The sequence below is a fragment of the Pan troglodytes genome, chromosome 12, assembly GCF_028858775.2.
Source record: "Pan troglodytes isolate AG18354 chromosome 12, NHGRI_mPanTro3-v2.0_pri, whole genome shotgun sequence".
Lineage (NCBI taxonomy): Eukaryota > Metazoa > Chordata > Mammalia > Primates > Hominidae > Pan > Pan troglodytes.
In genome coordinates this window covers 12,129,775-12,145,457 of record NC_072410.2, presented here as the reverse complement: position 1 = coordinate 12,145,457, position 15,683 = coordinate 12,129,775, and the positions used below count along the sequence as shown (strand labels likewise).

The 15,683-nt window shown below is 39.7% G+C and overlaps 1 protein-coding gene across 1 annotated transcript in view; it reads left to right on the top strand.

The window, feature by feature from the left end:
• The window catches only part of ACOXL (acyl-CoA oxidase like), a 387,631-nt gene that overhangs the window by 349,389 nt on the left and 22,559 nt on the right, over positions 1 to 15,683 (top strand). Inside the window, 1 exon segment of the mRNA XM_016949229.4 lies at positions 10,528 to 10,629. Within this exon segment, the coding sequence (XP_016804718.3) occupies positions 10,528 to 10,629 (102 nt within the window).

Here is a 15,683-nt window from a genome sequence, read left to right as displayed (position 1 = left end):
AATCTACAAAGAACTTAAACAAATTTACAAGAAAAAAAAAAGAAACAACCCCATCAAAAATTGGGTGAAGGATATGCATAGACACTTCTCAAAAGAAGACATTTATGTGACCAACAAACATGAAAAAAAGGTCATCATCACTGGTCATTAGAAAAATGCAAATCAAAACCACAATGAGATACCGTCTCATGCCAGTTAGAATGGCAATCATTAAAAAGTCAGGAAAAGACAGATGCTGGAAAGAATGTGGAGAAATAGGAACACTTTTACACTGTTGGTGGGAGTGTAAATAAGTTCAACCATTGTGGAAGACACCGTGGTGATTTCTGGTTCTAGATTCCAATGATCTAGAACCAGAAATACCATTTGACTCAGCAATCCCATTACTGGTATATACCCAAAGGATTATAAATCATGCTACTATAAAGACACATGCACACATATGTTTATTGCAGCACTGTTCACAATAGCAAAAACTTGGAACCAACCCAAATGCCCACCAATGATAGACTGGATAAAGAAAATGTGGCACATATACACCATGGAATACTATGCAGCCATAAAAAAGGATGAGTTAATGAGCTTTTCAGGGACATGGATGAAGCTGGAAATTGTCATTCTCACCAAACTAACACAAGAACAGAAAACCAAACATCACATGTTCTCACTCATAAGTGGGAGTTGAACAGTGAGAACACATGGACACAGGGAGGGGAAGATCACACACTGGGGCCTGTCAGGGGGTTGGGGTTAGGGGAGGGATAGCATTAGGAGAAATACCTAATGTAGATGATGGGTTGATGGGTTCAGCAAACCACCATGGCACGTGTATAGCTATGTAACAAACCTGCACATTCTGCGCATGTATCCCAGAACTTAAATTATAATAATTAAAAAAAAGAATTGATTCCAACCCTTACTCTATCATTTAACTTTCTTTGAGCCTCTGTTTCTTCATGTGTAAAAAGGGGGCTGTGTCAGGGGTCCCCAAGACTATCCTCAGGTTCAGGGATTTGCTAGAATGTCTCATAGGATGCAAATAAGCTGTTATATTTATAGTTATAGTTTATTACAGCAAAAAATACAGATTAAAATCAGCAAAGGGAAAAGGTACAGGGGGTAAAGTCCAGGAGAGATCAGCAAACTTCCAATTGTCCACTCCCAGTGGAGTCTATAGACAGCATTTAATTCTCCCAACAATGATGTGTGATAACATGTGCAAGGTGGTGGCAACCAGATCACCCAAACCTTGGAGTCCAGGGTTTTTTTGTTTTTTTTTTTTGAATAGTCACATAAGCATGTAGCATTCATATGACTGACCTCAGCTCCTCAGCTCCTCAGACCATATCGCACAACTACCCCAGAGGTAAAAGTGATGCACCATGGCCCAAAGGTCCAGGCATACAAACACACTCATACCAGGCAAGATACTACAAGAGCTCAAAAGTCTCTCTCCCAAGAGCCAGGAAAGGGCCAGTCCTGAAAACTTTGGGTTTGTGCAAGATTTGAGCAGCCCAGACCTGTTAGCTCTTTCCTGCACAGGTCTACAACTTTTAGCTTTCGGAATTATTATGAGGACTAAATGAGGTGGATATAAAATACCTTGTAGTGTCTGACACATAGTAGGTGTTTGATAAATATTAGATATTAGACTCTATAGACAGAGACTTCAAAGGGGCACATGGACTTGTCAGGAATAAAAACAGAAATGTCATTCTGACAATACTTCCAGAAAAAAAAATGTGATTTGGGGCCAGGAGTGGTGGCTCATACCTGCAATCCTAGCACTTTGGGAGGCCAAGGGGGAAGGATCGCTTGAGCCCAGGAGTTCAAGACCAGCCTGGGCAAGATGGCAAGACCCCATCTCTCCCAAAAAATAAAAAACGGTTATGATTTGAGACATACTTATAGAAACCAGGGTAGGAGTAGAGGGACTGTCTTATGGACACAGATCTAAGGAATACACACACACACACACACACACGAAGTGGAAGGATTGTGGGGGAGACATTTGTCCAAATATAAACACAAAGCATTTAATAAATGTCAGTAGGGCCAAACCCCAGCATAACATGAGGCTTGACAAATAATCTTATAAAAATTTAAAAGGCCATTTTTAGCTATATTCAAGATGTGAAGAGATGGACTCTTGGTTTAGGCAAGAAAAATTTGGTATTAATACATGGCAAAAAGAAAGCAAAGCTACTTATCTCCTATTATGTTCCCATCTTCTCTCTGAAGCAACGTTGTTCTCAATTGGAAAGGACTTATGATTGACAGAGATTTCAAACAAAGGAGGACAAAAGAAATCCCGGAAAATTATAAATGAGCAAATGTCCACCTTTTCAAAGACAGCTAACAACACAATGACAGGATCAAATCCACACATATCAATACTAACCTTAAATGTAAATGGACTAAATGACCCAATTAAAAGGCACAGAGTGGCCAGCTTGATAAAGAGCAAGACCCAATAGTATGCTGTCTTCAAGAAACCCATCTCACATGCAATGACACCCATAGGCTCAAAATGAAGGGATGGTGAAAAATCTACCAAGCAAATGGAAAACAGGAAAAAAAAAAAAAAAAAGCAGAGGTGGCAATCCTAATTTCAGACAAAACATACTTTAAACCAACAAAAATTTTAAAGACAAAGAAGGACATTACACAATGGTAAATGATTCAATTCAACAAGAAGATGTAACTACCCTAAATGTATATGCACACAACACAGGAACACCCAGATTCATAAAGCAGGTTCTTAAGAGACCTATGAAGAGACTTACATTCCCACACAATAATAGCAGGAAACTTCAGCACCTCAATGACAGTATTAGACAGATCATTGAGGCAGAAAAAACGAAAGTATTCAGGAGCTGAACTCAACACTGGATCAAATGGACCTGATAGACATCTACACAACTCCCCACCCAAATACAACAGAAGATACATTCATCTCATGGCTACATGGCACATACTCTAAAATTGACCACACAGTCAGGCATAAAACAACACTCAGCCAATTCAAAAACACTGAAATCATACCAACCATGCTCTTGGACCACAGAGCAATAAAAGTAGAAATCAAGACTAAGAAAATTGCTCAAAACCATATAATTACATGGAAATTAAACAACCTGCTCTGAATGACTTCTGAGTAAACAATGAAATTAAGGCAGATTTCAAGAAGTTCTTTGAAACTAATGAGAACAGAGGTACCATATAGCAGAATCTCTGGGACACAGGTAAGGTAGTGTTAAGAGCGAAATTTATATCACTAAATGCCCACATCACAAAGTTGGAAAGATCTGAAAATAATTACCCAACATTACAACTAGAGGAACTAAAGAAGCAAGAGCAAACCAACCCCTAAGCTAGCAGAAGACAGGAAATAACCAAAATCAAAGCAGAACTGAAGGAGATTGAGACATAAAAAAATACAAAAGATCAACAAATCCAAAAGTTGTGTCTTTGAAAAAATTAATAAGATAGCTAGACTAATAAAGAAGAAAAGAGAGAAAGTCCAAATAAACACAATTAGAAATGACAAAGGGGATGTTACCACCGACTCCACAGAAATACAAATAACCATCAGAGACTACTATGAATACCTGTATATACACAAACCAGGAAGTCTAGAAGAAAGGGATAAGTTCCTGGACACACACATCCTCCCAAGGCTGAACTAGGAAGAAACTGAATCTGTTAACAGACCAATAATGAGCTCCAAAATTGAATCAGTAATAAATAGCCTACCAACCAAAAATAGCCCAGGACCAGATGGATTCACAGTTGAATTCTACCAGATATACAAAGAAGACCTGGTATCATTACTACTGAAACTATTTCAAAACATTGAGAAAGGACACCTCCCCAACTCATTCTATGAGGCTGGCATCATCCTGATACCAAAGCCTGGCAGAGACACAACAACAAAAAAAGAAAACTTTAGGGCAATATCCTTGATGAACATAGATGCAAAAATACTCAACAAAATCTTAGCAAATCAAATCCAGCAGCATGTAAAAAGCTAATCCACCAGGATCAAGTAGTTTTTATCCTTGGGATGCTAGGTTGGTTCAACATACACAAGTTAATAAATGTGATTCATCACATAAACAGAACTAAAGACAAAAACCATATGATTATCTCAGTAGATGCAGATGAAATTCGATAGATAGATGTGAATGGGATTGCATTCCTGATTTGGCTCTCAGCTTGGATATTGTTGATGTATGGAGGGTTGGCTGTTGGTTTATTGGGGGTTTTTAACATGAAGGAATGTTGCATTTTATTGAACATCTTCGATAAAAGGCACTGAAGGAACATACTTGAACATAGTAAGAGTCATCTATGAAAAACCCACAGTCAAAATCATACTGAATGGGCAAAAGCTGGAAGCATTCCCCTTGAAAACCAGCACAAGACAAGGATCCCCTCTCTCACTACCCCTGCTTAACATAGTAAGTCCTGGCCAGAACAATGAGGCAAGATAAATAAATAAAAGGTATCCAACTAGGAAGGGAGGAAGTCAAACTATTCCTGTTTGCAGACAACATGATTCTATGTCTAGAAAAACCCTATGGTCTCTACCCAAAAGATCCTTGAGCTAATAAACAACTTCAGCAAATTTCAGGATACAAAATCAACATATAAAAATCAGTAGCATTCCGATACACCAACAAAATCCAAGTTCAGAGCCAAATGAGGAATGCAATCCCATTCACAATGGACACAAAAAGAAGAAAATACCTAGAAATACAAATAACCAGAAATGTAAAAGATCTCTACAATGAAAATTATAAAACACTGCTCAAAGAAATCAGAGATGACACAAGCAAATGGAAAAACCTTCCATGCTCATGGATAGGAAGAATCAATATTGATAAAATGGCCATCCTGACCAAAACATTTACAGATTTAATGCTATTCCTATCAAACTATCAATGACATTCTTCACAGAAGTAGGAAAAGCTGTTTTAAAATTCATATAGCACCAAAAAAGAGTCCAAATAGCCAAGGCAATCCTAAGCAAAAGGAACAAAGTTGGAGGCATCATATTACTCGACTTCAAACTGTATTACAGATACAGTAACCAAAATAGCATGGTACTGGTACAAAAACAGACACATAGACCAATGGTACAGAATAGAGAGCCCAGAAATAACGCTGCACACCTACAATGCAGCACACCATCTGATCTTTGACAAAGCTAACAAAAACAAGCAATGAGGAGGGGACTCCCTGTTCAATAAATGGTGCTGGGATAACTGACTAGCCATATGCTAAAGACTGAAACTGGACCCCTTCCTTACACCATATACAAAAATCAACTCAAAATGGATTAAAGACTTAAATGTGAAATCTAAACCTATGATAACCTGGGAAATACCATTCCAGACGTAGGAACTGGCAAAGATTTCATGACAAAGATGCCAAAAGCAATTAAAACAGAAGCAAAAATTAACAAACGGGATCTAATTAAACTAAAGAGCTTCTGCTCAGCAAAAGAAACTATCAACAGGGTGAACAACCAACTTACAGAATGGGAGAAAATATTTGCAAACTATACATCTGACAAAGGTCTAATATCCAGCATCTCTAAGGAACTTAAATTTATAAGACAAAAACAAACAACCCCATTGAAGAGTAGGCAAAGAACATGAACAGACACTTCAGAAGAAGACATACATGTGGCCAAAAAGCATATGAAAAAATGCTCAATATCACTAATCATTAGAGAAATGCAAATAAAAACCACAATAAGATACCATCTCACACCAGTCAAAATGGCTCTTATTAAAAAGTCAAAAAATAACAGATGCTGGCAAGGTTGCAGAGAAAAAGGGAACGCCTATGTACTGCTGGTGGGAGTGTAAATTAGTTCAACCATTGCTGAAAGCAGTGTGGCAATTCCTCAAAGAACTAAAAGCAGAATTACCATTCAACCCAGCAATCCCACTACTGGGCATATACCCAAAGGAATATAAATCATTCTACCATAAGGATACATGCATGCCTGTGTTCACTGCAGCACCATTCACAATAGCAAAGACATGCAATCAACCTAAATGCCCATTAATGGTAGGCTTCGTAAAGAAAATGTGGTATATATACTACGCAGCCATGAAAAAAAATGAGATAATGTCGTTTGCAGGAACATGGATAGAACTGGAGCCCATTATCCTTAACAAGCCAGCACAGGAACAGAAAACCAAGTACTGCTGGTTCTCACTTTTAAGTGGGAGCTAAATAATGAGAACACATGGACACACAAAGGGGAACAACAGACACCGGGGCCAACCTTAGGGTGCAGGGTGGGAAGAGGGAGAGGATCAGGAAAAATAACTATTGGGTACTAGGCTTGGTACATGGGTGATGAAATAATCTGTACACCAGACTCCCATGACATCAGTTGAACTATACTCACACATATAGCCCTGAACCTAAAATAAAAGTTAAAACAAAAACCAAAAAAAGTAGATATGGGAAACTATAGAATCTGAGATTAATATAAATCCAAGTTAAAATTCTACAAAAGACTATTCCAGATAGTTTATGTACAAATAGAAAAGGGACCATCACTAGAAGGCTGCCTAGTTAAGTAAGGATAAGTAAGGATTAATTAAGTAAGGCTTATCCTTCCTTTCTTATACTTCCTTTCTTAATCAGATTACTAGAAGAGAAAATTTGGACCCAGGCACGGTGGCTCACGCCTGTAATCCCAGCTCTTTGGGAGGCCGAGGCGGGTGGATCACAAGGTCAAGAGATCGAGACCATCCTGGCCAACATGGTGAAACCCCGTCTCTACTAAAAATACAAAAACTTAGCTGGGCATGGTGGCATGAGCATGTAGTCCCAGCTACTCGGGAGGCTGAGAAAGGAGAATCGCTTGAACCAGGGAGGTGGAGGTTGTAGTGAGCCAAGATTGCCACTGCACTCCAGCCTGGCGATAGACCGAGACTCCGTCTCAAAAACAAACAAACAAATTTGGAAAAATTGATGATGTGTCTTGATTTTGGCCAACATTTTGCCAAGCTAGAGAAACAAGAGTCAGGTAATATTCCATTAAATAAGTTTCCAGAGAGCTTGAATCAAGTCTCAGCTAACTTGAATTCAGCTGATGTAGACCTATCAGCTGACAAGACTTTACGAACTTGTAAATGACAAAACACGTCAGGTGACTTAACCAAGAGTCATAAAGAACTCCTTGGGGAGTTCAAGGTAGGCCATATAAACAAGATGACTTTAAAATAAATTTAAAATTAAAATCATTCCCTTAGGGATGTATATATGTATGTATGGGTTAGTTGAAAATAGTTTATGGGGGGAAAGGCTTAGTTAGGAATGTCAAATGATCAAATGTTTGATATAAACCAAATGTGCATGGTATTCTTTCACTCATTTATTCAAAAATATTATATACTAACTATAAAAGCACATTCTGCCTTGCTTTGCATGTAAAAGTATAGAATCCAAACCTAGGGCAGTAATGGTGCTGCAGATGCCATAGTGATGAGACAACACTGGATATTGCTTTTAGTTTTATAAGACACCTTGGAGAAGAGAATTAACCATCCAGACTAGGCCACCAGTTTCAAGGTGGCCCAAGAGTTGAAACCAAGTGTTAAGAGGAGATTGACGATCTGTTGAGGCTGATCATCCTGAAGGGTGGAAGACTAAGTGGAGATGTGAAAAATATCTTTAAATTTTTTAAAGGCTATTGTCTGGAAGCTTTCATAGACTGCTGCTTGGTTCCTTAGGTAGCAGAAGTTGTAACATCAATAGCTATGAGTTATAGGAAATTGGGTTTCAGCTAATATCATACAGTGTGTCAGCTCCTTTACCAGACCCTAGGCATATAAAGATGAGCAGGACAAGATCCCCTTCCTCACAGTTAATCCATAAATTCATATTCCATATAGAGAAGTGGCTCCAGACACAATGACTCTTCCAACAGTGAGATTCATTAGGAAATTGGATGCCTCTTAACACACTGAGCTCCCATCTCTGGAACACAAAAGAAAGACATTTCAGGTACTGTTTGGGGGACTGAGGCTGGGCTGATGGTACCTGTGCCTAGCTGTGGTGTTCTGGTAGCCACCAAGAACCAGGACTCCTATTTACCAGGACAAGCAAAGGGGGTAGCCCAAGGAGAGTCTGAGCTGTGTTCCTGGAGGAAAGCAAAAGATTAAAGCCAAAAATGTGGCCCTGAGAATCAGGTACACAAAAGCCACAGACTGTCAACAGGAGAGCAATTCTCAAGTCCAAAGAAGGGAAGAGCAGACATAGCCAGGATGCATGGTGTGAGCCTGGGGAAAACCATCATTTGGGAACAGCCTGGGAATGCCAGCCAGTTAGCAGCTTGTTGGGAGCTCTCTCTGATCAAGCAGGCTTTGGCTTGGATCAGATGGGACTGGACAAGACGCTGAATGACCCTCTGTCAGGGGTGTTAGAGATGTGACTTGTGATAGATGTGTTCCATTTGCCTCTGTAGCTCTGCTCACCACTCTTCTCTACCCTGTGTGGATCTAGGAAGTTGACCTACATTGCCTGCATCCATGGAATCCTTGCCTTTTGGACTTATTTTGGTTTAGATAACAGCTAGAGCAGTGGTTTGGAGTCTTTGAAGAGGTCCTTCACATCCCTTGTTAGCTGAGAACAGCTAGAGATTAAAGAGGGAGGAAGGCAGCAGAGTTAGGATCCCCCTGCTCCCTGCTTGCCTCACCATGGGGTCACCTTGGGATTGCTGTTTTTCTTGGCTGAGGGTCACAGCTCCTCTTAAAATGTCCCTGTTTACATAGCTTTTTCTTCCAGGATCCAGCAGCCACTCCCTGCCCTCTACCCTCTAAGCCTAGAAGGTGGTAACAGCTCCAGTTACCAGCTCCAGGGTACTGCACTATCTCTTAGGGATCTCCTACATCTTGTCCATCCTATTTAAATGCTTCTTATATTATACTAATGTGAATGTATCATCTGTTTCTTGGTTGAACCCTGGCTGATACAGGATTCTGGATTGAGTGAGAAGATGGACTAGATTATTTCTAAGAACTCTTATACTTCTAGAGCTCTGGATTTCTTGTCACTGATCTTATATTTTTGTATACCTGAGTGATGAGGATTAAATTTCTGCACCTAGAAACTCACAGCAAATATTTTTGTAGCACATAAGAAGTTCATCTAGAGACTCGTGATTTGGCTTAACCACCTAATTTATATGATTTATTATTTTTATAAGAATTTATGTTTTCAGTATGAATTGCAGTTCATAGTCTCAGTTGCTCACACTATCTGAAGGGTCAGCTAACATCTTTATTGGTGTCATGTAAAAGACCCAAAGGGCACTTAATCTGGCCAAGCAACTACTGTCCAGACTTTGGTAATTTCATAAAAGAGCTGAAATTAACCTTAAATATCTTTCATAAATAAGCTGCTCAGCCATACTGTGACACTTTCTGGGAAGACTGAATAGTTGAGGCTCCTCATAATGATGCTGTTCCAAGGATACGCCAGAACCTCAAGAAAGGAATGAGGAGACCACAGGGTCTGCATGACTGTGAACCACATGACTGTGAACCACATGACTTCTGAGTCTGATAAGCCATAGAAGGCAAATTGTCTTCTAGTGGGAAGATCATTTCTATTTGACTCAGAATAAGAGGGTTTTGTTTTTGCTTGGTTTGGTTTTGAGGCTATCTTACTTCTAATGAGTCATTATCTTTTAGAGATACACAGTGAGATGTTTGTGGGTGAAATGATATGACTGAGGTCTGCTTTGCAGTGATACAGAGAAGGGGAATAGGTGGGAGCAGAGTAAAAACAGGATTCGCGATGAGTAGATATGGGTGATGGAGACATGAGGCCCATACTATGCTCTCTATTTTTGCGTGATTTTGAAATTATTGAATATCGAGAGTTACGTGAATAAACAGTTAAATAAAAAGTGACTTCTTCCTACAGGGAAACTCATTTATTGTTGCTTGGTGCCCATGATGTGATGCAGAAGCTCTGTGTGTAGGTTTCAGAAACATAATAGGAAAAAACATATGGAAACAAAATGTAAATGAGGAATGCTATTTTTTGTGAAAGTTTACCCAAACCATGATCAATGGAAAATATCAAGATATTATTATTCAGGATGTACCTTTACAGTATCTTTCACGTGGACTTTGCTGTATGGACTTTGCTCCTAAATAACGTGGGGTAGAGGAGAACCAGGTAAGTTACATATGAAATAAGGTTGGTTGTGAGTTAAAATTTCTTGAGTTTTGGGGAAGGATATATGGGAGTTTGTTATACTATTTGTTCTACTTTTGTATATGCTTTAAATTTTTCATAGAATTCATTTAAAAAATAAAACCTATACTGCACATCCAAAACATGGCCATTTTACGATTTTAGGAAAGTATTAACTTTTACGATTTTATGAAATGTAATATTATGTTATTTCTCTTTCGCCTCCTTAGATTTTGTGTTTTCTAATATATTGCTATTTGTCCATTTCTTTTGTTTTCCCCCACCCCTTAGTTTTGTCTGTTGTATGGAACCAAGCTGGTGTTTCAGGAGTGGGCCTGGTATTTAGAACATAAATACTTGACTCCCATGGCCAGCACGAGGATCAGGAATCAGGTAAGGTCCCTGGGGTACAGAAAAACACTTTGTACATCAGCCCTGGTCTCCTTGCTTTCTTAGAAAACAGTCCTGCCAATCTTCTATCAGTTTCCACTCATGGATTTTTATGCCTCTGGGACTTCACATGTATATTTTCATTACCTATCATGATCGTATTACACTTAAGAGTTTAGGTGACAAGGGAATGACTCACTGTACATGAGTTTTCTAACATGAAAAGGAGAGGAAGGTATCAAAATGTTTTCCTTGTCTTGGCCAAAAAAAAAAAAAAAAGTGTTAGTGATTTCTTTTCTGCTTCTTACCAAAGCCTATTAATACATTGTTTATATTAAGAAGAAAGACCCAGGGTATTTTTATGTCAGTGGTAGCCATGGGGAATTCAATACAATAGCTACGGAGCACCTGAAAAAGAAGGTGAGGCCAGTATTCACCACGAAAATGCTACTGCAAAGAAAAAGAATGTGAAACAGCACACTCATCAGTAAAACACATTTCTGATTACGTCCTTTCTGCAGGAGAGATGCTGAAACACAAACAGGTATAAGACTCAGTCTCCACATGAAGGGAGCTCATATCCAAGGACACAAAACCACTTTAAAAACATAAATACTGGCCAGGTGCAGTGGCTCATGCCTGTAATCCCAGCACTTTGGGAGGCTGAGGCAGGCAGATCTCCTGAGCTCAGGAGTCCGACACCATCTTGGGCAACATGGTGAAACCCTGTCTACTAAGATACAAAAAAATTAGCTGGGCGTGGTGGCATGTGGCTGTAGTCCCAGCTACTCGGGAGGCTGGGGCACGAGAATCGCTTGAGCCCTGGAGTTGGAGGTTGCAGTGAGCAGAGATTGCGCCACTGTACTCCAGTTTGGACTACAGAGTGAGACTCCATCTCAAAACAAAACAAAACAACAACAACAACAGCAAAAAACAACAAAACAAAACACAAATACTCTCACAGGGGCATGGAGGTTTTCGAATGAACTTGGCCATAAGAATAAATTCAGAGTTGACAGAACAGACGCCTTAGGAATAAATGCCATTCTTATGCTAGACCTTGAAGAGTAGAAAATTAAGAGATGGTGTCCCAATTGAGAGGGGAAAATGCAGTTGAAACTTCAGACAGGGTTGATAAAGTGAGGACGATCATAGACATGGAGTACTTAGACATATTAATAAACAATAAAGACTTTACCTGTCTAATGGAAAACCTGGAGAAGTCGTCAGGAACCAGACTACAGTGGACCCTGGAGAACCTTGAAGAACATTTTTCCTTTTCAGGAAAACGGAGGTTACAGAGAAAAGTATATGTAATGATGCTACAGTAATGTATTTCTGTATAACAAATGACTCCAAACTTACGACTTAAAACAACCACCACTTATTATTTGTCTTGGTCCATTTTTTGCTGCTGTAACAGAATACCATAGACTGGGTAATTTATAAAGAAAAGACATGCATTGCTTACAGTTCTGGAAGATGGAAAGTCCAAGGTCAAGGGGCCCACGTCTGGCAAAAGCCTACATGTAGCACCATCCCATGGAAGGGAAGAGCAAGAGAGGGTGAAAGCGAGAGAGAAGGAAGGGAGGGGTTGAACTTATCCTTTTATTAGGAAACACTCCTGAGATAACAGCATTAATCCATTCATGAGGGCAGAGCTGTCATGTCCTATTCACCTTCTAAAAGTCATACCTCTCATCACTGTTGCATTGGGGATTAAGTTTTCAACACATAAACTTTGGGGGATACATTCAAGCCACAGCATCATTTCTCATGATTTTGCATTCTAGACAGAGTTCAGCTATTAACAGACAGTGCTTCTGCTCAATGTGGTGTCTGCTGGGGCTAAGGGTTCACAAAGACTTCTTCATTCTTATGGCTGGCAGCTCAGCTAGGATGACAGGAACAGATGGGTAATTGTCTCCTTCCATGTAGCCTAGTTTGGGCCTATTCACAGTAGGGTAGTTTCAGGGTGGTCGAATGTTTTATTTGATGGCTTCCAGGAAGGAGAAAGTAGAAGATGCCAGTCTTCGTAAAGGATAGGCCCAGAACTAACAGTGTTACTTCCACTGAATTCTGTCAGTCAGAGGAAGTCACAGTGCCAGCACAGATTCACAGCTGGAGGAGAGACTTTACCGCTTGATGTGAGGAGTAGCATGTACATGCTGGGAAGGAAAGAATTGATGGCAGCTATCTTTGAAGACTATTTCCCACAAAGAGAGTGCCCACTTTGGGAAGATGGAAGAATACTTTTTAATTAGAAAAAAAAAAAACCTACATAAGGGAAGATTTTAAATCTGTGCCACCAGGTATTTCAGTGACACAGAATTAGATAAACAATATGCAATATATCAGAGGAATATTTAGTGAAGGAAATGAACTTTCATATAAAACATTGAAGTGCTTTTGTATTTATTTTTCTTTTTCTTTTTTTTTTTTTTTGAGTTGGAGTCTTGCTCTGTCACCCAGGCTGGAGTGCCATGTCATGATCTCAGCTCAGTGCCACCTCGGCCTCCCGGGCTCAAGTGATTCCTTGCCTCAGCTTCCTGAGTAGCTGGGATTATAGGCACCCGCCACCATGCCTGACTAATTTTTGTATTTTTAGTAGAGACAGGGTTTCACCATGCTGTCCGGGCTGATCTCCAACTCCTGGACTCAAGTCATCCGCCAGCCTTGGCCTCCCAAAGTGCTGGGATTACAGGCGTGATCCACTGCACCCGGACTGCTTTTGTATTCTTACAGTGCCACATGCTTTCCACACTTCTCACTTATTGGATCCTCTTAACAGCCTGGGAAATACGCAGGCAGGAGCCAGCCACTTTGGAACAAGCTTTATCTGTAGGGCTATAGGACATCTCAAAGCCTTCTTTGTCACATCTCTGAGCTGGCAACCCTGAGGACTCATCCCATTTGCTGGTGTCCCCAAAGGGGAGAGGATAGTAGAGCTGGCACAAATCCTTCCTTTCCCACTGCCACCATACCTCTTTGCAGGGATCTCAAGGCTTTAGAGAAATGATTTGCAGCCATTCTTCACAAAAAACATCTGGGACCCTTGGTCAATTGAAAGTGCTAAATGAGAGTGTGCTTGCAAAGAAGATGAGAGGAGGCTGGGCTGATTGGTATTACTAACAAGGGTCCAGGTGTTTTCACATGATAGCTCTCCACATTTACTGATTCTTTCTTCAGATGCATCTAACATTCTGGTTACCCCATCCTCCCAGTTTTTAATTCCAATTGTTAGAATTTTTATTTTTAAAATTATTATTATTATTATTATTATTATTATTATTATTATTATTGAGACAGAGTTTTGCTCTGTAGCCCAGGCTGGAGTGCAGTGGCCTGATCTTAGCTCACTTCAACCTCTGCCTCCCGGGTCCCCATTCAAGCCATTGTCCTGCCTCAGCCTCCCAAGTACCTGGGATTATAGGCACGTGCCACCACGCCTAGCTAATTTTTGTATTTTTAGTAGAGACGGGGTTTCACCATGTTGACCAGGCTGGTCTTGAACTCCTGACCTCGTGATCTGCCCCCCCCCTCAGCCTCTCAAAGTGCTGGGATTACAGGCAAAATTTTTTTTTTATATCATGCGTGTCACTTTTTCGTTTCCTGTTCCCCAAAGATATATTCAATATTGTATTTTATTTTTTATACGTTGAAACTTAGCTGTTTTATAGTCTGTAGCTAATAATTCCAATACCTTAAAATCTTTACAAGTCTATTTATTTTTGTGTCTTGTTTATTCTGTGTGTCTGGTTATCTTTTATTGTGTGTTGGTCATTTGTTTTGAGAAATAATGTGTAAGATGTACATGAAGTCCCAATCGAAGGTAATTTACCTTTGAAAGGCCTCTGAAAACACTCTCAGTTTGACACCCACCTTAAACCAAATTCAAGGCTTGGGCTTTTCTGGAAGACTCAGATACTCAAAATAAGGGTAGCAATTTTTTTACCCTCCCCCTGTAGATATAGCTCTTTGACATCCCAGCTTGTCATGGTGAGGGTCTGCTGTCACATTTCTTGCTTAGTGCTGACCCTGATTTTTACTATTATTACCTTCTATCACCTCCCTGACCACCATCAAGCTGTCAGTGAAAATTCAGATTTTCTGGAAATGGCAAACACCTTCAGGGAAAATGCAATTTTCTGACTTGTTTATTTCTCTGGGTTCCCATTTCCCCATAAATTTTGGCTTTATTGTTTTGTCAGATCATTGATGCTTTGAAGATGTTTCCTGTATTTTCTTCAAATATTTTGGTTGTTTTCTGCAGAAAAGTTGGGGAAAAAAATCTAGCCCCCTGTTCTCAGAAATAGAAAGTTGCTTCAGTGTTATTCTATATGACCCCACAACAACCCGGTGAAAAATTTTCATTACTCTTACACAGAGATGAGAAAACTGAGGCCCAAAGTGGCCAAGTAACTCACTCAAAGTAACACAGCTAGCAAAAACTCCTATCTCTCTGACTGCAAACATTTTCATTTATTTTATTTGGATAAAAATCACCATCAGAACAACAACCACATCCAGCACCCAGTTCTTGATTTCTAGCACCATCCTCCAATAAAAGGAACCAGGGTCCTTGGAGAAATAGCTGATTTTAGGGCTGGCCAGTGAATGCACAAGATGAGCCTGGAGCATGTTCTGGTGTCAGAAAGTAAGAAAGTCCTTGAAAAACAAACAAACAAAAGCTTGTGATGATGGCAGTATGTTCCAGGGACACAGGAAGGAGCCAACTGAAAGAGCTCCTTCCCAGTGGCCAAGGCTGGAACAATTTGAGCAACAAAAATAATGTAATATTGGGTTATAACTCCAAGTATATAGTAATTAAGCCCAAGTCCGTAATGATATGAATAAATGATTAAGCAAATAAATAAATGGGGGAAAGACACATCTTCCTTGCAGAAGAATCCCAAATAATATTTGTAGGTATTCCTCCCTCCAGGAGGTAAAGCTTAATTCCCCTTCTCTTTAGTGTGGGTTGGACTTTAGCAACTTGCTTTTATTTTAAAGAATAGATTATGGAAGAGAGAAATACTTATTTTACAATGGAGAAA